The 23986-nt window shown below is 48.7% G+C and overlaps 1 protein-coding gene across 1 annotated transcript in view; it reads left to right on the forward strand.

Annotated features, from left to right (window-relative positions):
- Window positions 1–2134: 2134 nt before the first annotated feature.
- Window positions 2135–23986, forward strand: part of KCNJ3 (potassium inwardly rectifying channel subfamily J member 3) — a gene marked incomplete at both ends in the record, with an annotated part of 46895 nt that continues 25043 nt past the window's right edge. The window contains 2 exons of the mRNA XM_080347116.1: window positions 2135–2812; window positions 7044–7260. Coding sequence (XP_080203242.1) covers window positions 2135–2812; window positions 7044–7260 — 895 coding nt within the window. The remainder of the gene's footprint in view (window positions 2813–7043; window positions 7261–23986) is intronic.

The following is a 23986-nucleotide window of genomic DNA, read 5'->3' on the forward strand; positions in this document are numbered from 1 at the left end:
GGTTTAGAATGAGGTGCAGAAGGGACCGAGCAGCTGCCCAGCGCCTGGGCACTCTTCCCATGCCACGCACTAATGGGGTATTTTCCCCTTAGCCTCGTTAGCTGATTTTTAAAAATATTGTTATGCAACTCTCGTTCAGAGGGAGCCGCAAAGCCCACGTGTCCTGGGGAGCTGGCAGCTCGGATACTTGGGCAAGCAAAACCACCCCAAATCCAGTTATTGCCCATAGAAATTCTCGTCTGGCATTTCTGCAAGGTAATTTTCCAAAAGCCCCTTGAAATCCAAGGGTTTAACCGCATTATTCTAAGTCTCCTCAGAGCGCAGCCTTTCCAGACACACCAGGTAGATGCTGCTGAGCGCAGGTGATGTCCCCATGTCACCGGGGCGGCTTCAGTTCTGTCGTCTCTGAACTAGATTGTCCCTTTGTCTTTTATTATTTTCAAAATAACTTTAAAATCCCCAGCGGCCAAGCATCCCCCGTATCCTAGATACAATTTCCAGTTTGGTTGCTGTTGTTATTATTATTGTTATTGTTGTTATTATTATTATTATTAATTTTTTCTCTCGGTTTGAACATATGTACTTGTTGGTATTTTTGGGCTGACTGTCCCCAGCCTGGCTTGCAGGATCTCGCTGCCGTTTCCCCATCTCTCGTCCTCCGGTGGCCACTCTCCAGAATCTCTCATTCGCATCTTTTTGGAACGATGGCTGCGAGGACTGGACACAAAATCCCATTTGCAATCGTGTAATTGCCAAGTACAGCGATAATGATACGTTCCCGCTCCTGCTTCTGCTTTGCTTTTGTCTGCAAATGTCCATCGCATGAGACTTTCTGATCACAACATCATTTTTTGTCGACTTCTACCCAAGCTTCTCAGCCCCGGGTTCGGGTCTGTGCCATCCGGCTGCTCCTACAAGCAAAAAGCAGAGCAGGTTATTTTTAAAACACGTATTTTCCATAAACCTGAGCTGATGAACCTCCTTTGATGCCTCACAGATAATTACCGCTCGGCTATTTGGTTTTTTGCCTGTGATCATCGCCCACAGGAAAGTCTGTAAGTGTCTCATTTACCCTTGTCAAACACGGGAGTTTGTTTTTCTTCTGCTCTTTACCTAAAACCTCTTTTGAAACTTACCCGCTATTTGCAGAGTTATTAAAAATGGTTATTAGCAATTGAGAAATATGCAAATCCACCATTTTTTAAAACCCTCTATCCTCGTTACCTTGACCATGTAATCCAGAAATACCAAATGTGGAAAATGTTCCCTTAGATCGCCCAGCTTTTCCACAAACACATCAACAACATTTTTGAGACTCCTGTGTATTATTCCCGCAGTTCAGTTGGCAGATATTTTGCTCTTACTAACATATATTTCGAAGCCCGTTAATGGTCTCTGCTGACGAGGGCTCTTCCTCGTCCTTCTTGCTACTCTTTGCGGTTTTGTGCCAGTCACCGCGGGAAGGGATGGGGCTGAAGGGTGGAAAAAATAAGAGAAAACACGAAGGAGCCGGGGTGGCCCCTTCCCCTCCCGGCAGGTTCCGCGGGGACCGGGTGGGACACACCGCGCGGGGGAGGAGGAGGAGAAGGCGCGGAGGGAGATGCGGGAAGCGCGGCTGTGGGGAGGATGATAGGGGTGAGGAAGGTGATGGGGGTGAGGAAGGTGAGGAAGACACTGAGGATGCGGGGGGCGCGGGGCGGTGCGCAGGGCAGTGCGCAGGGGGGCGGAGCGCGGTGCGGAGCGCGGGGGGCGGAGTGGCGCGTCGGTGCGCGGGTCGGTGCGGATCGGGGAGCGGAGGGGTGCGGGTAGGGCGGTGTGCGGGGACAGAGCGGAGCGCGGTGGGGCGCGCAGGGGGTGGTGCGCGTGGAGCGGAGCGGGAGGCGGCGCGCGGGGCGGTGCGCGGTGAGGTGCGCAGAGGGCGGTGCGCGGGGCGGTGCGCGGGGCGGTGCGCGGGGGGCGGAGCGCTGCGCGGGGGCGGAGCGGGAGGCGGGGGGTGCCCTACCCGGGGCCGCGCCGCCCGTGCCGCCGGCTCCGCGTGGGTGGCGGCCGCGCAGAGCGGAGGCTCCGCGCCCGCAGAGCGGCGGCGCCGGGCCGGGCTGTGCGCTGCGCGGGGCGGCGCGGAGCAGCGCGGAGCATGTCGGCGCTGCGGAGGAAGCTGGGGGACGAGTACCAGGTGGTGAGCACCTCGGCCAGCGGGGGGGGGCTGCCCCCGCCCCGGGCCGCCCCGCGGGGGAAGCGGCAGCGCTTCGTGGACAAGAACGGGCGGTGCAACGTGCAGCACGGGAACCTGGGCGGAGAGACCAGCCGGTACCTCTCGGACCTCTTCACCACGCTGGTGGACCTCAAGTGGCGCTGGAACCTCTTCATCTTCATCCTCACCTACACCGTGGCCTGGCTCTTCATGGCCTCCATGTGGTGGGTCATCGCCTACATGCGGGGGGACCTCAACAAGGCGCACGACGACAGCTACACCCCCTGCGTGGCCAACGTCTACAACTTCCCCTCTGCCTTCCTCTTCTTCATAGAGACTGAGGCCACCATCGGCTATGGCTACCGCTACATCACCGACAAGTGCCCAGAGGGCATCATCCTCTTCCTCTTCCAGTCCATCCTGGGCTCCATCGTGGATGCGTTCCTCATTGGCTGCATGTTCATCAAGATGTCCCAGCCCAAGAAGAGGGCCGAGACACTGATGTTCAGCGAGCACGCCGCCATCTCCATGCGGGACGGCAAGCTCACCCTCATGTTCAGGGTGGGCAACCTCCGCAACAGCCACATGGTCTCGGCGCAGATCCGCTGCAAGCTGCTCAAGGTAGGTGCGGTGCCTTCCACACTTGTCCTGCGGCCACCACCAGTCCCCTGGGGACATCCCACTGTCTCCATCCTCATCCCCAACTGCGCACTGCCCTGAGGCTGCCGATGCCTCCGTGTCACTGTGATGCTCTTCAAGCTCAGCCATCAGGCACCAGATTTACTCACAGCTGTGTGATTTACCGGCAGCCTGGTAGGATTCATCACCGGCTTTACATGCATATTTATGTATTTCTATAAAATGCTAGATCTCTCTGACAAGTGAATACTTGGTAGCTCCTGTTCCTTGGTGTGGATTTTAAAAGAAAGCTGTTTGCCTTTCTGGCGTATTTCTTGGCTTCCATGCAATGGTGAGTCCAGTCAGGCAGAACTTTATTTATGTGGTGCATGAACTTCATGGAAAGCAGAATGCCTGGGTTAGACATTGAAAAATTGTGCTCATAGCCCTGTCTGTCCAGGGAAAATTGAGTATTTGTTTGAGACTCGCTACAGCGGCTGCATATTCATAGGGGAGATGAAATAAACGGAGTGGGTGGCAGGGGACGGCTTGGGTGACGCTTGATGCATGCAGAGCATCCTGCGGGTTTCTGTGGCTGGCAGGGCTGGGGGTGCTCGCAGGGACACATGGGGACCCCTTTACCTCAGGGGGGGACCCCAGAGAGCAGGCTGCCTGGCTTTCTCCCCTCTGGTGCCCCAGGCAGGGATGCTCATCTCTCGTCTGTGGCACCGGGAGCTGGCGAAGCACAAGTGCACGTTGCTCCGAGGCTTCTGGAGTTGTCGCGTTTTGGCCCAAAGACGTGGTTCCGATGGGGATTTTGCAGGAGGGATCGTTGCTGAGTTGGGGGGGACTGGAGGACCCCCACCTCACCCTATACGCTGGGGGAAGAGGAATGTAAAGAGTCTCTGTGATTTCCCTTCTCTCCTTCCCGCCGTGCCCGAGTGGTCACTGCAGCTGGGGACCGACATCGGGCAGATGCTCCCGCTGCCGCCAACCTGGAGGTGTCTATTCCCCTTCTGTTTTGAATAATCAGCTGAAACCTCAGTGAGGCTTTTCCCCGGTGTGAGCTATCGCTGGTTGTTTCCTCGGTCAGGAGTTTAGATGGGTACATGGGATGATGTGCAATTAGCCTGGTAAGTCATCATCCCGTCTTTAGAGGGCACCGCTGTGACCCCTCCAGCTGACGAAGCCATCCCGACCAGGGGGAGGTGGGACTGTCACAATTAGCGCAACTCTTTAATAGCATTAAAGACTCACAATGAGTCATTTCCATTACAAATTTTGAAATTGGCCCCTTTTTGTATCCAGAGGTGCCGCAAGGGGAATTTTAGAAGTTGGAGCGTGAAGCTTCAGTGTGGCTGCACAAGATTTCCCGAACTTGAAATGCGTGACAGAGTGTGTGATCTTCATCGCTGGCGTGTGTCCTGCCGCGTGACGTCAGGGACGGAGCCGAGGGGTGGAGGTTTTGCAGGTGTGTCCAACGTGTACATTCTGCATGGCCCCGTGTCCCCAGCGCTGCCCGGCCTGCAGGAGCTCTGCACACGGGCACTTGGAAATGTGGAGAGATGGAGAAGGGCAATGATGGGCTAAAATGTTTTTTTTCTGGGGATACAGTTGTAGCCGGCTGCGTGCGTCCCCAACCAAATGTCTCTGCACAGTGCATCCTTTTGCTGCTGGGGGCAGCAGGGCATGGCCAGGCCTCTCGGCCACGAAAAACAGAGGGAAAAAGACAAAAAGCAAAAGGATTGCAGTGGGGCGAGCGATCTCTTCAGACTGCCCGGCTTGCTCGAGCAGGTGGGAAGTGCTGCTTCGTTTTTTCTGCTTTGGTTTGCATAGAACCTTCATTGCAGGATTATCACAAAACGGGCTGGGCAGAGTTAAGTGTAGGGCTGCTCACAGATTTTTCTGCTAAAATGATTCTTTTTTGGTAAGAGGTTGTTCTGCTTGCACGTTCTATGTACAATTGGAAACCCCAGTCCACTGTTTTTAATATATATTTTTTCCATGTTAATCTTAGACTATACTGGAGGAAAAAAACAAATACAAAGCCTTAGAAGTGGCAAGTTAGTGCAAAGACACAATCACTATAATATTCACCTTTTATGTGAATCTCCAGGGCTGTAAAGAACTTGAGTGAAACAGAGGAGCCCTGTACTTTCCTCCCTACATTGCATTGAGTCAGAAGAGCCGTTTCTTCTGACAAATGCATTGACTCAAATAGCCGAGGTTACAGCCCACGGCACCCCAGCAGCTGCTCCCCGCCTGGTTTTAACCACAGTATTCTTGGGGTGTGGGATGCCTGGTGGAAGCGATTCCCTCCCAGAGCCGCTTCTTGCCCTGCTTGTGAGTGTTAGTGGGTGCTTTGCTTGTGTTTTTGTCGTTGTTACTGAGAAGTAGACTTCTCTCTGAAGAAAGAACAAACAAAGCCCTGCAGGCAGATTTATGCAGATGTGCTCTAGATGTTTCTTGGCTCCGATGTCTCTGTCTCAAACTGCGGGGCGTGTGCTGGGACAGGGTAGCAGAGGCAGGTGTGATAAACCTGCATCTTCACACGCCAAAATTAAAGCGTGTTTCTCAGCGTGGAACTTTGGGGCAGCGAAACACACGATTGTTTTTTGGGGGATTAGGTCTCCTTCAAACCCAGCCACCCTTCAGGGAAACTCTAAAAATAGAAACCAAATCCTAAGCGAGGCGCATAATCCGGTTTCGCTCTGTCTGCTGCCTTTTGCTTTTCGGCTCCCAAGCGCTGCGACCCCCGTGCAGGGGTTTGGCCGTTCCCGCACCCCTCGCATCATGAGGGAAATGGAGACAGAGGAAAAGTTGGGAAAATGTCGCTTTTTCCTGTAAGCATAGTTGTTTTCCTGTTAAAAAATGATCTTATTGCAAGTCAGCGGTGTTGCTCAATATGGGAAGTTTGACATCCGTTGAAAATGTAGGGGATGATGGAAACGCGTCTCACGTAGCGGTTGATGGATACAGCAGTTTGCAAATCTTCTTTTTAAAGATCTGAATAGTAAATAATGGAAGATTCTATAATAAAAATAATGACCAGAAGGGGCTATAATGTTCTATTCCTGCCTATTCATCACGTGGGGAGAAGGAATGAGAAATGGGAATGAAAGCTGGGGAGGGAGCGTTGGGCAGGGATCGCAGTGTTCACGGAGCGGGGATGCCCAGCACCGCTTGCAGCGGGGCCACGAGCACGGACTTTGAGGCTTTGGCTCCGGGTGTGATTGCACAGACTTGTTATAGAGCTGTTAAATTGGGGTTTCTCGTGTCTTAGCGGGCGGCTCTAACTGAAGCAGTAACCGAGTCCCCTTCTCTGGGCTGCTTAGGGCAAAAGGGCCAAACCGTCCTGAAAACGTCCCCGGGTGCTCTGTGCTCAGCTGGTTTGGGGCTGATTGGGTTGTTGTGAGGCAGCGCTGGAGATCTCTCTCTTATGGCAAAAGCAACTTCTAACACTTTTTTGTAATAAATTAATGGACAGTCCCTCGTGGGAGGGACGCTGGAGGTGGTTGTGAGCCCTTGTCTGCAGTTGCTGAGTCACAGCGTGGATTTGGTGAGGTTTTGGGTACCTCAGGGGGAGGTGTCCCCTTGTCTGAGCCCCCAGCAGGGACCCTGGTTGGGTAGGTGGCTCTGGGCACACTGCGTGTGCAGAGCTGGATGTGCGTGCTCTGCAACTGCCTGAAAGGAGCTTGGAGCCGGGGGGGTCGGGCTCTGCTCCCAGGAACAAGCGCCAGGAGCAGAGGAAACGGCCTCAAGTTGCCCAGGGGAGGTTGAGGTTGGATGTGGGAACAGTTTCTTCCCCAAAGGGCTGTGGGGCATTGGAACAGGCTGCCCAGGGCAGTGCTGGAGTCACCATCCCTGGAGGGCTGAACAGACGGACATGAGGTTCTCAGGGACATGGGGTAATGCCAGCGTTGGCACTAACTGTGTTTGGACTCAATGATCTTGAGGGTCTTTTCCAACCAAGATGATTCTATGATTCATCTCCTCCTGGGGGGTGATGCTGTGGCTCGGCGGCAGAGCCATCCTTCACGCGGGTGGCTGGTGTCCCACCAGCGCTCCTGTGTTTCAGTAAGATGTGTGCTAGAAATAATTCATCCCTATTCTGTGTGGCCAGCACTGGGCTTCCACCCATTCCATGGCCAGGTGGCTGGACCAGGATTTGTCTCGTGCTGTGGGGATGCCTCAGCGATGGCCGCTCCAGTGACCATCTCTCTGTCTCTCCCAGTCCCGCCAGACCCCGGAGGGCGAGTTCCTCCCCCTGGATCAGCTGGAGCTGGACGTGGGCTTCAGCACAGGGGCCGACCAGCTTTTCCTCGTGTCCCCGCTCACCATCTGCCACGTGATCGACGCCAAGAGCCCCTTCTACGACCTGTCCCAGCGCAGCATGCAGACGGAGCAGTTTGAGATCGTCGTCATCCTGGAGGGCATCGTGGAAACCACGGGTGAGTAGAGAAAGCCAATGTTCCGCGAAGCAGATGTCGCCCAGCGGGTCTTACCACCCACCTTTGAAAAATCAGGTGCTTCCGATTGCCCTTCAATCCAACAACACGGTCAAATTCTGCAAATACTTTGAAGCAGCCCGACTTGTATTTTCCTACAAAGTGCAACTGCTGGAGTGATTTTTGGCGATGTGTCTGTTACCAAGGTGATGTGCCATCGGGGCCGAGAGATCTCCGTCAGGGATGCTGGGCTGTGTGGGGATGCAGGTGGGGCTGTGCTCACTGTGCATCACTGGCAGCGATGCTGCAGCCCCGGCAGATGCTCCCGCAGCCCTCGCTTGGCTTCCCCGGCTGCTGGGGATACTCAGAATATCCGTGATGGTTTTTTCTGGTCCATGTGCCAGTGTCCCTGCGATTCTGTGCTGGGCGGCTTTGCCAGCGCTGGGGTGACCTCCAGAGCCTCGGGCTGTGATGTTCTGGTAGCCTGGTACTCATGGAGGGGAGTGAATCATCCGTGATGCTCAAGAAATGATTCCAAGAGAAACTCCCTGATATTCCAAGAGAAAGTCCCTGCTGTTAGCATAGCTGGCTCATGTCAGGGTTTCAGGGCTGACATGCAGACCAGAGGACTCCAGGTTGTGCTGTTTTCCCCCCTAGTAGAACTGTTTTAAAACACAAATGATTGAAGAAAAGGAATTTTGTAAATAGCTCATTGGAATTTGAAAACAAAGTGGTGTGTTTGTAGACTTCTGAGGTTGTTTTGTAAATATTTCAGACTTAGCCATTATACACAGAATGGAAAAAAAAGGTGGCGTTTTTTGGATCTGGAAAGCCTAACTCGCATAAGCTTGCAAATTTTGTGACCTAGTTTTATAAGATGAGATGAATATTGGGTAAAATAGAGCAAACTGTGCTCTATCTTGATAAAACATGGAGGGATGAAAGAGTTTTAAAAATGTGAGTAGATGAGAGAGGAGGGGAGCACAGAGCTGGGCGGGAGGAGAACCGGGGTCAGGGTGGTGAGAGAAGGTAAATACGAAGGTGGAGGTGCCGCTGAGGGTGGGAAATAAACCTCAGACTACTCTAAGCTGCAGCACTGTTGGTTTCCAGCAGGTAGTTTTTGCTGAGCCTGGCTCAAGTAAGGGAAACAAGACCAGAGGCGCGGGAAGGGGCAATCTCATCTGAGGGATGCCCTTGCTGTATGAGATTGACACTTGGTAGGTCTAAAACTTGCAGGAAGTCAGGGCCCATGTCTCTATCCAGGTGCTCTTCCAGCAAATTCTGCAGTTTCTGCTTTCCAGCAGAGTCTTTAGTACAGATTCTACCTCCCCTGTTATTCACCTAAAAGCCAAAACACACTTGGCAAGACAGAGGTCTGGCCCTGGGAACACAGTAACCTGTGTGCACCAACATGTGCGATTTGTGCTTACAAATGTACGTTATATAGCAAGAAAGATGGGCGAGTTTAATGTGGGATGTGTAGCTCTGCTAAGGTAAAGGGGATTTAATTCAGAGGCAGTTTTCTGAGGAGTCCAGAGGCGTAAGCGCTGGAGCTGGGCGGGCTGAAGGTCGGGAGACAACCTCATCCCTCCTGGTACATGTGCTACAAAATAATGGGTTTCTTCTCTTTGCAGAAATAATACATTGCAGAAATATTCCACCTAGGCTTACATCTCAGCTTACACTGTGCATCTGACACCCCACAGCCACCCCAGAACAGATGCAGTGATTCGAAGGGGATTGTTAGAAATATTATAGCATAATTTGCAGCTTGCTCTGTTGGATGCTTTGTAGATAAAGCGGGTAGGAGACTCGGTCTGTGCTTTCTTCCTCCTGGGTGCAGGACATCACCGACGCTCGTGGCGCCGCATACATCGTGTCAGAACGGCGATACGGGTCTTAAATGTCTGCTGGCGTGGAAAGAACATCAATAACCTGCAGCTGTTTGGAAAGCAGGGTGCTGTTTTAGGCTAGGTGTGAAAATGATGCGCTTTTTTTTGGTCTTGTCTCAGAAAGTCAGTGTGTAGGTCATATGTTTGAAAAGGCTTTTGCAATGAATGCTGATTGCGTGTGGCTGGAGAGTGATGATGGGCCCGGGGATGTCACAGGGCTGAGTGCTGTCTTAGGATGGGTTTCTCTTGCATCTCCGGGGTAAAATATAGTAGATATTTCCTACCTTTCCAAGCCTAGAAAGCTGCCTTTGTAGCAGCTATCTGTTACCCTCCTATCAATTACTGTTTGAAAAAAGTCATGGTAGATTTTTATCATTAAATTGAATTGGATTTTGAAGCTCGGAAGGCTGTGTTTCAGTGCTGGAGCACAATTAATATAGATGAATCTGTGTAATGATGAAGTCTTGGCATCTGGTTTCTTTGCAAAGGCAAGAGGTCCAGGAGCCAAGCTGAAGTGGGGAAGCGACGTGTGTCCCTTCCAGGGCATCTCCTGGGAGCCCCTGCCTGCCGGCTGTATTCTGAGTGTAAAACCGGACCCCAGCTCACGTGTTTCCCTGTGCAAACTGTTCATCCCACTCGTCTGTCACCATTCCTGATGGGGACGTGTCCCCCGGCCGCTTGGCTTCTGTGCCACGTCCCCGGCTTGAGAGGCGCTCCAGAGGAGCTGATAACATATAGCGCGGCTTCTGCACGCAGTCATCAAGCAACCTTAAAATACAGCCAATTTTACAGCCAATTTTGTAAAGCTGCTGTCTTATTTTCCTTTTTTTGTTGTTTATTTTTGTGAAATGACTCGAAGAGCATCACTACCATGGAGATGATAGTTTTCCTACCCACGCTGTTTGCTCCCCCTGCCCGTCCTTTCCCTGAACCGCTGCAGGAGGGTCCTACCCTGAGTCTTCGCTGCTGGTAATTTGTAGCATATTTAACAGAAAAGGCTTTGATATTCATCAGAGTTTTCAAGTTGCAGAGTTTAGAGGGAGAGCTGGTGCTTTCAGCCCACACTCCTGGTTTGTTTTTCAAGTGAATTATCCTCTGTGTCTGCCTGAAGAGCGCTGTGAAACTGCGTTCACATCTGCAGCATCCTTTGTGAAGAAGCGGGTTCCTCGCATGCCTCCCCCATGTCCTATGGAGATCTGCTGGTCCCGGCCTCACAAATTAGATAATAATAACTAATGAAATGTTTATTGCATGGAATACTCTAGCACTTCTCGTTTTCTGTTCGTACTGACATGACATAAGTGGCATTTAATTTGGGACTGAATGAGGCAGAAATACCTGTTAAAAAATAAACACAGGCTTCTGGTTCAACAAAGGAGCAATAAGAGAGAACTCAAGTCACTGGAAGGATCAGTGGGGCAGATTTGGGGCAAATCATCTGACTTTGCCATTTCCCATGTTATTCCCATTCCTGTCCTCCAGTATCGCTGCCTGGGGCAGGCCAGGGTGCAAGTGTCTTATTATACAAATCATAAAAAGTATTAGTGTGTATTGAGTATTTCTCACTCTAATATAGCCCTTGTATTCATAATAAATAGGGATTTAGGAGTCCTAATAGCATTTGGTTTGGTTCAGCTCTGTCTTTTGATAGGGACCTAGAGCTGCTTGGTTTCCTCCAGCAGGTGCTTATGAAGAGACTCCTTTTTCTTTAACTTTGTTTTCTGCTTTAATCAGTTGACTTTAGATACGCAATGTAATCAAGGGATTTAGAGAATCGGTAAATATATACAATAAATCTTGTTTTGACTGTCTGCAGGGACAGCGAAGATTTTTTGGAGAAGTCTAATTAGTTGTTTAAGCAGGATCTTCTTGCTTATAAATCCCACTTGGCTGATTAAAATCACCATTTCTGATGCCTCCTCTCATTAAATCATATAAAAATGATTTCTCATAGATGCCTCCCAACTTGATTAAGTTAATTTACTGCCTCGTCACTGAAATTTTAATTTCTGGGAAGTATAAACATTTCTTTCTGCTCTCCTTACCCTCCTTAATTACAGCTGTTAGGTTGTTCAGATGATCCCCCATGGAAACTGGGGAGGGAGGGAAGAGAACTGGGGTGTCCTGTCCCCACCAGACCCTCTGGGGGTAACAAGGCTGAGAACCCACCTCCCTTTCCTAACCAGGACACAGCAGCAAAATATCTCAGCAGACAGGTGCTTTCTTATTTATTTTTATTTAGAAGATCATGGCCACAGATGCTTTAGGTGACCATGGGTGGCTCTGGACCCTCCGCTCACCCCCCGTGACCCACAGATCAAACCCCACCTGTGGGTCGAACCGATTCCAGACCCCGGAGTTTGCCCTGGGAATGCTGGAGGATGCTCCACACTGGCGCTGGCCTTTGGTTTATCTCCATTATTGGAGGATGCTCCACACTGGCGCTGGCCTTTGGTTTATCTCCATTATTGGAGGATGCTCCACACTGGTTCTGTCCTTTGGTTTATCTCCATTTTTGGAGGATGCCCCACACTGGCTCTGTCCTTTGGTTTATCTCCATTATTGGAGGATGCTCCACACTGGCTCTGTCCTTTGGTTTATCTCCATTATTGGAGGATGCTCCACACTGGCTCTGTCCTTTGGTTTATCTCCATTATTGGAGGATGCTCCACACTGGCTCTGGCCTTCGGTTTATCTCCATTATTGGAGGATGCTCCACACCGGCTCTGGCCTTTGGTTTATCTCCATTATTGGAGGATGCTCCACACTGGCTCTGGCCTTTGATTTATCTCCATTTTTGGAGGATGCTCTGCGCTGGCTCTGGCCTTTGGTTTATCTCCATTTTTGGAGTGTCAGTCAGCAGTGGGAGAGTTTCCCAGCTCAGATGTTCAAATGGCTTTTCAGGATCCGAAGATGGTTGTGATTCATAAGGGTAATTGCTAATCACTTAGGATTATTTTTGATATATATGTTCAACCCCTCCATTATTATGATAACATATAATTTTGAAGAACACTCAAAGCATTTATTTTTCAAAACCTGTTGTCCTAATTTCACATTATTGTGATGGAGAACGTGAAGCTCCCTTGTCAGCAAACCTTCCTTGTGGTGTTCCTGGGGAGAACAAGTTTTGGCTGTTAGGCTGGATTCCCCTTCTGGGCCTTCTCTGCCTGCATTTACCAGCCTTTTCCCATTGCTGGATTATCCTGGGGCTTACCAATAAGCTGCTGAAATGGCTAAAAAAAATGAACAGTTAGTAAGCACCTGAAATGTACAGAAACCTGGCAGGAGTGGTACATGCATCCGTTTTTAAAACCTCATTAAATGTTATTTCTGAAACCTTTTAACATCATTTTCTGATTAAAGAAACCAAGCAGCCTGCCAGGCTTTTAAATTAAATAAATAGAGACGGAATCAAAGGCATATTCCACTCATTTTACTTTCAAAAACATGAATAGCTTGAATTATGAAACTCTGGGTCTCCACAGGAAGGTTTCTCTGAGAAACAGATACACAGGAATCATTTCAGAGCTGAAACAACTTGAGTGAACAAGGAGTTGTAACACAGATCTGAAAACTAATATGATTTAGGTAATTTGGAATTGTTTTTCCTATGTGTTATTCTTTAGGTTGCTTGGCTTTAAAGAAACCCCAATGCAAATGTAGCAATTTAAAAGGTGGAGCTTAAAATATATTTGTTCCGTTTTTATATTATCATTCAGATTTTGGGGTTTTTTGTTTGCTTGTGGTTTTGTTTGGTTGGTTGTGGTTTTTTTGGTGTGTTTTTTATTTTGGTTTTGTTTGTTTGTTGTTTGTTTTGCTGTGTGTTTTTTTGCAGATGTGGGTAAGGTATTGTGGGAAGAGAGGAGAAAACTCAGGAGTTAATGGAGGAGCTAACGAGAATCAGAACTTTGCATCACTTGGTAGCTGGTAGACATCATAAGTTAGACCTTGTTCATCCTCTCGCTCTCCTCCACTGTCTTACGGTACATTCTGTGACCGGATCTTGGTGGCCACAAGGTATCACCAATCTCATTGTGTTGACAGGGCAGAAATTTGGATAGAGAGGTAGGACGAGGAGCTCAAGGTCCAGGCAAACTCTTGGCAGCCCTGTGCACACCGACGTTGCTCCACCATGGATGGGCCCTTAGAGTCATAGAATGTCCTGAGTTGGATGGGACCCACAAGAATCATTAAGTCCAACCCCAGAATTCACACCTTCTTCACTCTGGGATTGCCCATCTGCACGAGGAAGGCACAAAGCCTTTGGTACCTTGGGTTTGGTGGTATATGGACATGCACTTGTGTCCTGGTGTTGGTCAGGGTCCTTGGCAGGGGGTGAGCGGAATAGGGGAGTCTTCACCTCTGCATCAGTGGGAGGTGACAGGGGTCTTGGGGAGCCCCAGGCAGCTTTTACCAGGGGTAACTCGGTGACTGAATTTGCTTAGAAACCACCTCTCTGAACCACTTCTCTGCAAAATGTCGGAGTCACAAAGGGTTGAGGTCGGAAGGGACCTCTGGAGGACATCAGGTCCAACCCATGTCTCAAGCAGCACCACTTAGACCCAGCTGCCCAGGACCACGTCCAGACGGCTTCTCAATATCCCCAAGGTGGGAAACTCCAACGCAGTTTTAGTGCTGAGACATCAGTAAGGTGTGTTAGATGGGAAGGCGACAGGAAAAGAACAATTCAGCAGTTCTACGTAATGAAAGTGCCTTTTTTTTTTTTAAAGCATAACCTGAACGTGATAAAATAGTCATTTAAAAATCTTGTGGTCTTAGCAGTTCAGCAAAACCTTTTTCCGGTGCTGCCGTTCTATAAAATCTATTAGTGGAAAAGCCAATATTTGTTGGTCGCGCAGGCACAGACATTTGTCACTGTCAGAGCGAGGATGCGCTGCAGTCGGGACCTCCGGAGTCCCTCTGCCCCCGCTGCTCAGGTGCAGCGCAGCCGAAGGGCTCAGCTGGACCAATAAAAGGGTGAATAAAGCTTTTTTTTAATGCTAATGAAAAGGTTTAAGGTTCTGGGAAAATGTAGCAAAAAGCATCTGGGTTTGCGTGCTCGTTCTGAGGAGGCACAACGGGGAGAGAACAGAACGGGTTTGGTCGCTGCAGCCCTTACGTAACTCTCGGCGTTGTATTTTGGATAACGCATCCCCCCTCCCGCCTAAGGCAGCAATTCCCCAGCGGGCTGAATTTCACTGCATAAAGCCTTTGTGACTCTTTCTCCCCTTTTTCCCCCTCCTTAGATCTCTTTGGAGATGCAGCAGAGAAAAACGATAGTGGTTTTAATGTGGAGCTCTGCAGGAGCCTTCCTTTCACCATATATAATCTGAATAACTGGTGATTCATCAGAAGTCATGTCTTTGCAAAAAATACTTGTTCACGCTTAATCAAACAGAATACATTCCCCTTGAACAAGCCTTCTTGTGCTGATCTTGTGCTGCGTGCGCTGGCGCTGACGGACCTTGTTCCATCAGTCTACGCATCTCGTTCAATTTTTACTGTGAATAAGTATTGGGCGGGCGAAGCATGAGCTGGTAATCTCTGGGGAAGTGACATGTGCAATCATCCAGAAAACTCCGGAGCACTAAAACTTGATCTCTGATATAAATCTGCACCGTGCCTCCAGGAAATTGAATGTATATAAGGAGAAAAATATGAATATCTGGTTCTCCCTGAGCGTATGGGCTCCGTCCCTTCTGCAGCGGGAGCCGTGTGGGTTTGGTTTGGGGATACTGGGGGGCAGGACCCACTGTGGGGGGGCCGGAGGATGGTGTTGGGACACACCAAGCCCTGGCAGGTTGGGGAGCTGGTTGGGAATGTGTAGAAAGCAAAAAGGGCTTGCATTTGTGAGGGAGCAAGCGCGACGCGGTTGCAGGGCTGTTTGCTTTCTCCTGCTGCGGTGCCGGGGGGAGCGATTCGCTCCCGTGAACCCAGCAGCAGGCAGGGATGCGGGGATGCTGAGTGCTAAATATAGACCCGAATCGCCCCTCTCTGGGAAATTCATGAACGAATGAGAGAGCTCTGCAGTGCTCAAATTGTGCCGTTTCTCTCCTATAGCTTTTTCAGTTAATAACCATACGTTGGAGGTCTTCAGTTAATTCTTGTCCTCTTACCATCGCTGCCTCTCCTGCCGAGTTCCATAAATGATTTAGTGACTTTTCGTATTTCTGGACAGAAAAAAAGCTTTGAGTACAGTAGCCCTGGTACTGGAGTCACAAGGATGTTGTTGATGTGCGAGATGGGCTGGAAGAGCCGCTCAACTCACGTGCACGTGTGGCTTGTGCCGGGAGCTGAATTTGAGCCCCAGGAATCCAAGGGACAGTTTATTTACCCGGGTCTGCAAGTGGGGCATCCTAAATAAGATTCCTGCAAAACAGTGTGAACGAAGAATGAAAGCCCTCATCTGAGGACGGCTAATTTTGTCTTAATGCAGGAAGCGTTTTGATTGCTGTTGCGTTTTGAATGGCTGGTTTTGCCATGTGTCTGTTTTCTATAATAGCTCTTTCTGTGCTAGTTCTACCTGGGATTGCCCCCAAATCTCCGTTTGCATTGAATGACTTTGCCATTTAACCCTGCCCTGAGTGCAGCCCTCAAAAGAGCCATGGGGTTAAACCCCGTTTTTAAACCCCTGCCCCTTTGGTCCCAGACACCCCCACATCCCAGATGTGGTCAGGATAAAGGATGGAGGTGATCTTGTAGCAGGGACCACCAGAGACAGAGCTGGGGTTGGCAGCAAGGCCGTTGTCTTAAATGGAGTTTAATGGGAATTAAATGGAAAATATTTCGTTCTGTATTGGTGCAGCAAATATATCCTTACTTCCAAGAGCTGCACTTTTTAGCTATTTCTTCATATATTGCATCTTTCTCATATTTTCCTCTAGTTTGTTAATATTATTGTAAAATAGATTTTTAAAGTCGTATTCTTGCACAGTCCCATTCTCTCCTATTCAGCAGCCCCATTCCTGCACCTTAGAAGGAAATTAAGTCTGTTTGACCTGATTTGCTCTGACAAATGCATTTATATGCCCTTGTTCGCTGCTGTCCCTCCGTGCAAATGAAGGGCAGTGGGTGTGCTGGGCACCATCAGCTTCCGAGGCAACAGGGGAGCAATGGGGGTAAATCAGCAACAACCTTAATGATACTGAGGGGTGAAAAGCAGAGCTGGAAATACCAAGAGTTCCTGGTCCCCAGTTGGTACCCAGTTCTGGGAAACCCTTCTAGCGCCACTTGAGTTTGTAAGCCAGGCTTAATTAGCATTGCGTTGGTGCAGACCCAGGGGTTAGCGCGGTTTGTACTTTGCCATGTTCCTTTCTTCCACATAATCAGAATTTTTATATTTTCAGTATTAAAAAATTCCTTGTACCTTTTCATTACTTGGAAACTCCGAGGATTCCCTGCTGAGCACCAGCATTCTTCGCTCTCCTTTCTATTAAATCTTTCTTGGTACAAACCCAAAGGTTTTTATTCTTTCGGTGGAGAATTCAACTCCAAAGGCACAATGTGCTCATTACTGAGCACTCTTTAGCTAGACCCACTAATCAAACTCTAACCCACTCACAGAAATAAGCACAGAACTGTTGTTTTCCCACCTTTCTGGTGGCTGCGAGGACTGTCCATAGGAGCGAGGGGCTGCTGCAGGCGTGGGCTGCAAGGTGCCAGCAATTGCATCTGGATGTTAGTGAAAGACTTCAAAAAGACTCTGTAGGAGTTTCCAGGATGCATCTGAACTGCCGAAGGTTTGCATGTGTTCCCAAGAAGAAAATAAGCGGTCATTAACTGGGACTTTCCTTTCTCTTTAACTTGTGCATAATCACAAGTTTTGAAGCTTGTTACACAATTTATTCTATAGAAATGACTGAAGTGACAATATTTCACAGTCCCTCCCAAGGCTGTTGATGACACAAAGGCACTGGGATGAGATTTGACTCTTGGTGAGTCTCTTGCTGCTTTTTTATGCTTGCCAGGTCGTGATTATTGACTGGTGCCAGACCAGACCATAGGTTGATAGTGTAGTATAATAAATGCAGTATGTGAGTACGTATAAGTAATATAGGTGTAACCGTGACATTTAGTAACTTCGGTCCTGCAGAGCAGGTGGAGCTGGAGGAGCAGAACTGTGCGACCTTTCATCACGAAGATGCTTCTTAATGTGTGTCAGGGCTGTGGGTTGGAATGTGGAGCAGAGAACAGCTGTGCTGTTGAACATCTGGTGAAGCACCAGTGGAAGCTCTTGGGAAGATGTAATTCTTTCCTTAGGTACAGAGAAGCATTTTCTTTCTTCATTTCCATCGCTGCAGCCAAGTCCCTTAAAACTCACTCTGTTTCAAGTTGTTTCTCATAGTGAAACCTTGATATTGAAACTATACTAACTCCAAAAAAAAAAAATCAGGAAAGAGAAAAAATGAGATTTTTCTTTTTACTCCATGTATGGTTTCAGATGTCGCTGCATATATGCCAGTCCTGTCCACATCCATCACCAGGGTGGATGGGGGGTGTTTGTGTTTGCCAGCACAGGGACTGCTGGATATCTGGGTGCCGCTCACACCCAGCACACCTGGTGTTTCTCATCATGTCACCGACAATCAGAATCTGAGTCCCCTGAGATGCCTGAAGTTACCAAGCTGTTCTGAAGGCCCACCCAGCAACCCCTATTCTCACCATTGGTGTCATGGCTTGTTGCAGTTGGAAAGGCAACAATAAAGCCCCAAGACTCTATTGCTTTCAAATAACTCATTTGAGTATCAGTGAAAATTCAGCTTCCAGGACAAGCAGGAAGAAGATTTGTGGTACCAATTAAACCCAATTGTATAGCAGATTGTTAACAAAGACTTCTCCGAACATATTAATAATGTATCTTGCATAAAGCATTCAGTGATATATTCTGTGTATGTATCATAAGTTCTGCTTTAGATAGAGAGAGAAAACACAAGCCCAATATCTAAGGTTTGTTTCGTTCTGGAGAAGAAAAAATGAAATAAGTAGCTGCACTTTACACTTTTAAAACTTAATGTGAGCTCCTCCCAACTTGGGATATTAAATGAAATATATTTATATAAGGCTGTGTCCTGGCTGGTGGGAAGGATGGAGGAATGAGTCCTGTGGGATGAGGGAGGAGGGGATGAAGGGCAGGCACAGACAATGGAATTAAACTCCTTAAACTTAGTTAAGATAAAGAATTGTCTGCTGACTCTGTTTCTTGTTGGGCCGCGTTTTATTAATCATGGACTTGCTTGAGTTGGTTGCTCTGGAGAACAAGGTCCAGCGTAGCGCTTCCCTTGAGCTGTCGCATCCTGGTGGGACGGTGGGTCTGGGGCATCCCTTGGGTGACACCATCGACCAGACTGGGGCCCGTGGCCCATTTGTCTCTCTTCAGAGTGAAATGAGTCCCGAGAACTGCCCTGTTAGGAAAAGAAGGTGCTTCTCCTCAGGAAGGAAGGTGTGACATGCAAGTGAGAAATACAATCTGCATCCTACATGTCCTGTATTGATGTTGGAATTCAATGTGGAATCTGTTTCAGTGTAGGAAACCATGGGCTCACAGAGGAAAAGGAAAAATACCTCTTTGAGATCCACCACATCTGGAAAAGAGAAGTACTGAGCGTTTCCTGATCACTGCTGGGAAATGAGGAGAGATTTACTGTGCTGTCCTGGAAAACGAGAACTTTATCTCAAAAATTCCGTCTCTTAGGTTGAGGTTGCAATTATTTCTGTATACTTAACAGTCTTCCTGGGCCATTGGTAACATTTCCACAGCCTGGTTGGACAAGGCAGGTTTCCCTCCACTCCCCAGGAAAGCCAAAACTCAGCACGAGCAGCACCGAGCGCTGTGGTACCCAACATGTGTGCTTTTTCTGGTTTAATGCACAGTGTTGCTCTCCACCATTAAGAACCAGTTCCAAGAAGAGGGATTTGTGGTGTTTGTGGCAAAGGTTTGTGGTTGGTGTTTATACACCTGCTGGTTTGGTTCCCTTTAAGGTGCATCCCAGAGCATCCACCTTCCTAAAGCACCGTTTTCTGGGAACAAACCTGAACGTTGCCCGTCCTGGCTTTGGTGTCTCACTCTGTCTACACAGACGACACCTTATCTGCTTTTCTTTTCTAAACCCGCGGGTTCGGCAGCAGCAGACCTGGCAGGGTCCTCATGGCAGCGAGTTGTGCACGTTTTTGTCTGTTTCTTGCCAAGCCTTGGTGAGGAAACAAGAAAATAAAAAGGAGTATCTTCAGTTTTAGGGGATGCGGCTCACTGGATATTTGGAAAGGGAAATCCCCAAGCCCAGGGCCCCTGAGATGGCCCGTGGCAGCTGTTGGCATCGGGGATGCTCATGGTTTGGGGCAGAGCTCCAAGTGTCATTAAAGGTGCTTTCACCTTCAGAGCGATGGAGCGGGGCAGGCGCTGGAGCTGCCGCCTCCAGCCGTGACTGCACGGACAGTCCTGCCCACGCTGTGCCCCGTATGGAAACCTCAGGAACCGTTACGCTCTTTCCATTTATAAATACCCACATGGCCTTTCCTTTTGCAGCTTAATAGATGGTGTTCTTGATTTTTACATAGCTGGTGGCAGGCAGAAATTTATTTTGGTTTGCAGTTTTTGTATTGGAGTCTTAGCCATTATTTTTGTGCAGCAGCTTATTCCCCCTTCTTTGTGAACACATCAGATCAACTGCCAATGCAGACTTTCCCTGGATGGTTATCCTCAATAAATTATTAATGATATTGTCAGTGGTTTTTGTCAGCAGCCAATTGATACCTCTTAAGTATTATTTATTTATTGTTTAAATAATACTCATCAGGATACCTGCCTCTGGCAGATGTTCTGTCTGCATCAGACCTGGAAGAAATGCCCAGCTGGGCTCTCCATGGATACCTGTTCCTTGTCCTGGATACCTTTGTGCTCGCTGTTCTTTATTAGAGCACGACACAAAGGGAGGGTTTCACTCATACTCCAGCTCACAGCAGCTCCCCCTTGGTGGTTTCTCATGCACTGACTCTCCTGAGGGGTCATAGGTTGCAATCCAAGAAAAAACAATTAAATACTGCTGGAACCTCTCTCATTGGTGTTCTGCAAGCTTGAGAACAGGCCCCTTCTAATATCATTTCTGTGTTCAGAGTGCTGAAGGACACTTATATTTTCCTGGGTTTTGCTTGCTCTGGAATAATGTGATTTACTGGGCTGTTTTGGTGGGCTGAGACATGTATTTCTTGGGGAAGAGCCCGTCTGGGCAGTGGGACGCAAAGGGCTTTTTCTGCCTACAACTAGAAATCCTATTTATGGGAAAGCTCTCCTCATTGGAAACTGGCATACTGGATTTGTCATTGGTGTAGAGTTTGCTTGTCAAGCCCAAACTCGTAATCGTTGAGTGAACAGCGTGCTTAAATGAGGTTTTACGGTTGCACGAGGCGCAGCGGAGCTCTGGTTCCATGTGAGCATCCGCACAGGGAGGAATGCGGCGCCTCAGCATCACGCTGCTGCGCTCTATGCGCCCATTTGAGAGACCATAGCTGACGGTTTCTGCCCCAAAACCCCTCTGCTGGGGAGCAAGCAGGTGGCACGAGCCCTTCCCGGGGTGGAAAACCCCAGCATTGCATTTCCAAACACCTTAAATGCCTTCCGCCGGGCAATTAGTGTCATCACGGAGCTGCAATGCTTGATGGATGTTTCTGCAAAAGGCTTCCTTGGCAAGTCACCCTCTCTCCTTCCTTGTGCTTGACTTCTCTGTTTCTCCTGCCTTTGGGAAGTTTTGGGGAGCAGCCGTGCGGAGCATCACTTACATCCCATAGCGAATCCAGCAAATAACCCGTGTCCAACGCCTTCCAGCAACCCGTAACTCAGTGACAAAACTTGGGGGTTCATTGGCGGAGGAAGAAGCTCGACAAGGGTTTGTTCTTTCATTCACAAGGGATAACTTGCAGCCCACTGCTGCTGCTTTGCACCAGCCGCAGGACTTGCAGTTTTATGGGTGAAATACAACAGTATTATTTTCTCTTTAAAGCCCTGTTATGTGTCTGCCTTTTTTTTCCTGCCAGGCCAAGGTGATATTGAGGCTGAAGAGGCAGCTGCTTTAACTGTGTGCGTTAAGAAAACAAAACCTGCACTAAGTGCTACTTTTAACTGACTAAATGACAATGAAATTGCTTGGCAGGAAAAAGTGGAAAAAGCCCATTGTGGGTGAGACGCTGTGATGTTTCAGGAGAGCGCTGGGGAGAAAGTTATTCAAAATATCATAAGGAGCTCCTGAATGTTATGGAGAGGAAAAATGTGTTTGAGCTGAAAACACCCCAGAGGTTCTTGCAGGTTTGGGGTGCGGGGAGCAGCCCCAGGCACTGGCCTTTTAGGGGCTGTTACACCTGCTGGGGGCTGCTCCTCCTGCATCCTTTCCTTGCCCATTCGTGTTGGCTTTGTGAGGGCGCAGCTAGAGAAGCAAGTGATGATGGGGGACATCTGTGTGTCCACAGGATGGGGCAGGCTGCATCCCCACCTCCCTGCATCCCCACCTCCCTGCATCCCTGCCTCCTTGCATCCCTGCCTCCCTCATCCCTTCATCCCATCATCCCTTCATCCCATTCCTTCATCCCTGCATCCCTTCATCTTTTCATCTTTTAATCCCTGCATCCCTTCATCCCGTCCTTTCATTCATTCCCTTTGTCTTTTCATGCTTCTATCACTTCATGCCTCCATCCCTCCATCCTTCCTCCCATCCTCACATCCCTTCACCCCCCATCCCTTCATCCCATCCCCGCATCCCTGCATCCCTTCATCTTTTAATCCCTGCATCCCTTCATTGCATCTTTTTGTCTTTTCATCCCTGCATCCCATCCCTGCATTCCTGCATCTTTTAATCCTTGCATCCCTTCATTGCATCCTTTCATCTTTTCATCCCTGCATCTCATCCCTGCATCCCTGCATCTTTTAATCCCTGCATTCCTTCATTGCATCCTTTCATCTTTTCATCCCTGCATCCCATCCCTGCATCCCTGCATCTTTTAATCCCTGCGTCCCTTCATCGCATCCTTTCATCTTTTCATCCCTGTATCCCATCCCTGCATCCCTGCAGGTGCGATGCTCCTGGGGCAGGTGGGATGTAGCCCCTGCTCTCCGCACCTTACGGGGACACAGTGTGACTGAGTTCTTTAGCATTGATCTGGCATTGGAGGCATCCAATAAAGATAATTGTCTTGGCTTGTTATACTGAATGAATCTTGAAGTCCAAAATAAATCCATTAGCAAATGTGATGGGGTTAAAATGTTAATGCATTACTGATAAATGGCAACCTACGGCTGCAGGAAAAGTTTATTAAAAAAGAAATTGAAGGGAAAGGAAGGTGAAAAATGGGCACCTGATATTGTGTCCGCAGTTCTCTGCTTCCAGTTATTTATTACTTTCCAGTCAATTAACTGCTAAGACTGGAATTTATCATGCTTGGTCTTTGCTTGGAGGAAAATATATTTTGGCATGTTGGTAGATTAAAGAAATATTTGCATTTTGGGGGTTATGGTACACGGCTGCACGTTCCTGCCGGTACCGCCGGCTCTCGCGGCACGCGGGGAGCAGAAATGCAGCACGAGAGGGACAATTAACATTGACTAAAGGTATTTTTTCCTTGATCTGACCTGATTACCATCTCCTGTCATGGATGACTTGTTTAAGAGTTTCTGAATTGTCTGAGCATCCCTACGTACGGAGGGGACTCTCGTTTCCAATGTATTTCTGGGGAAAGATGTTTAGAAGCTCATGACATTTACCCCCAGAGTCCCAGAAAGTTTCCATTTCCTTGAAAAAAATGGTCTGATATCTAACAATTAATTTCTTAGTGAGGAACAGCCTTGCCTGTTGTTTGATATTCGGTGTCCCAAGTGTCGATGGCTTTTGATAGGAATTATTGATGCGGATTACTTATGTAAATGCAATATAATGTGGCACCGTTGTGTGCTCTGCTCAGGTGACAGCGCATGTTGCTGCCGGCCAGCTATTTATTGAGGGGCTTTATGCAATATATTGATTTTTGGGAGATAAATATGCAATGTGCCAAGCCATTGCCCAGGTGATGCATGACTGTCGGGGCTTCAGAGTGGTCTTTGATCATTGTACTGTAAGTGCTGCGTTCAAACCCATCGATAACCACAGTGATCAGGTAACTGATGTGCCATTAGGTCTCTGCTCTGATTTTTGCCAGCTAACTACAGCAATTGTCCAGCTAACTACAGCAATTGTCCACAGCATGGAGGGGAGGAGGGAGCAGCCCCGTGCTGCTCAGGGGTGCTTTGTCACAAAGGTATTAAATTGCTCTTGGCGTTTATTAGCAAAAGTCAGCAGTTGTGCTTTGTTGGGGAATTTGGGAATTTGGTTTGGATCTGATCATCTTCTTTGCATCTTTGTCTGGGTCTGGGTCTTGCCACCCTCATTGCAAAACGTTTACGAAAGAGCCGTGGGGGTTATTTTCTCCCTGGTAGCAGCGGGAGTTGGTTTGAATACCCACCCTGGCTGGCTGCTGGAATGGACACATCTCCAGCACAGGGATTTGACACTAAAATACTGCAAATCAGAGAAAAAATCAGCATTTTGGGTTTTCCCCAAGAAATCCTTGCCTTTATTTCTTTATCAGCCCTCCCAAATGTCACTGTCCAGAACTCCTCAGCCAGCTCTGTATTGTGAATCACAGAATCATTTGGTTGGAACTGTCGGTAAACCGTATCCCTGCAAACCTCGGGACTGATGCTGCTGAGCTTTTCTTTGCAAGAGGTGCCTGGACTTAATGTTTAAACTACCAATATCTGTGCTTGGACACAGGATAACCAGACGCTTTATTAGTGTTTTGTGTATTGGAGAACAGTC

The sequence above is a fragment of the Nesoenas mayeri genome (assembly GCF_963082525.1).
Source record: "Nesoenas mayeri genome assembly, chromosome: 6".
In the NCBI taxonomy this organism is placed as follows: Eukaryota; Metazoa; Chordata; class Aves; order Columbiformes; family Columbidae; genus Nesoenas; species Nesoenas mayeri.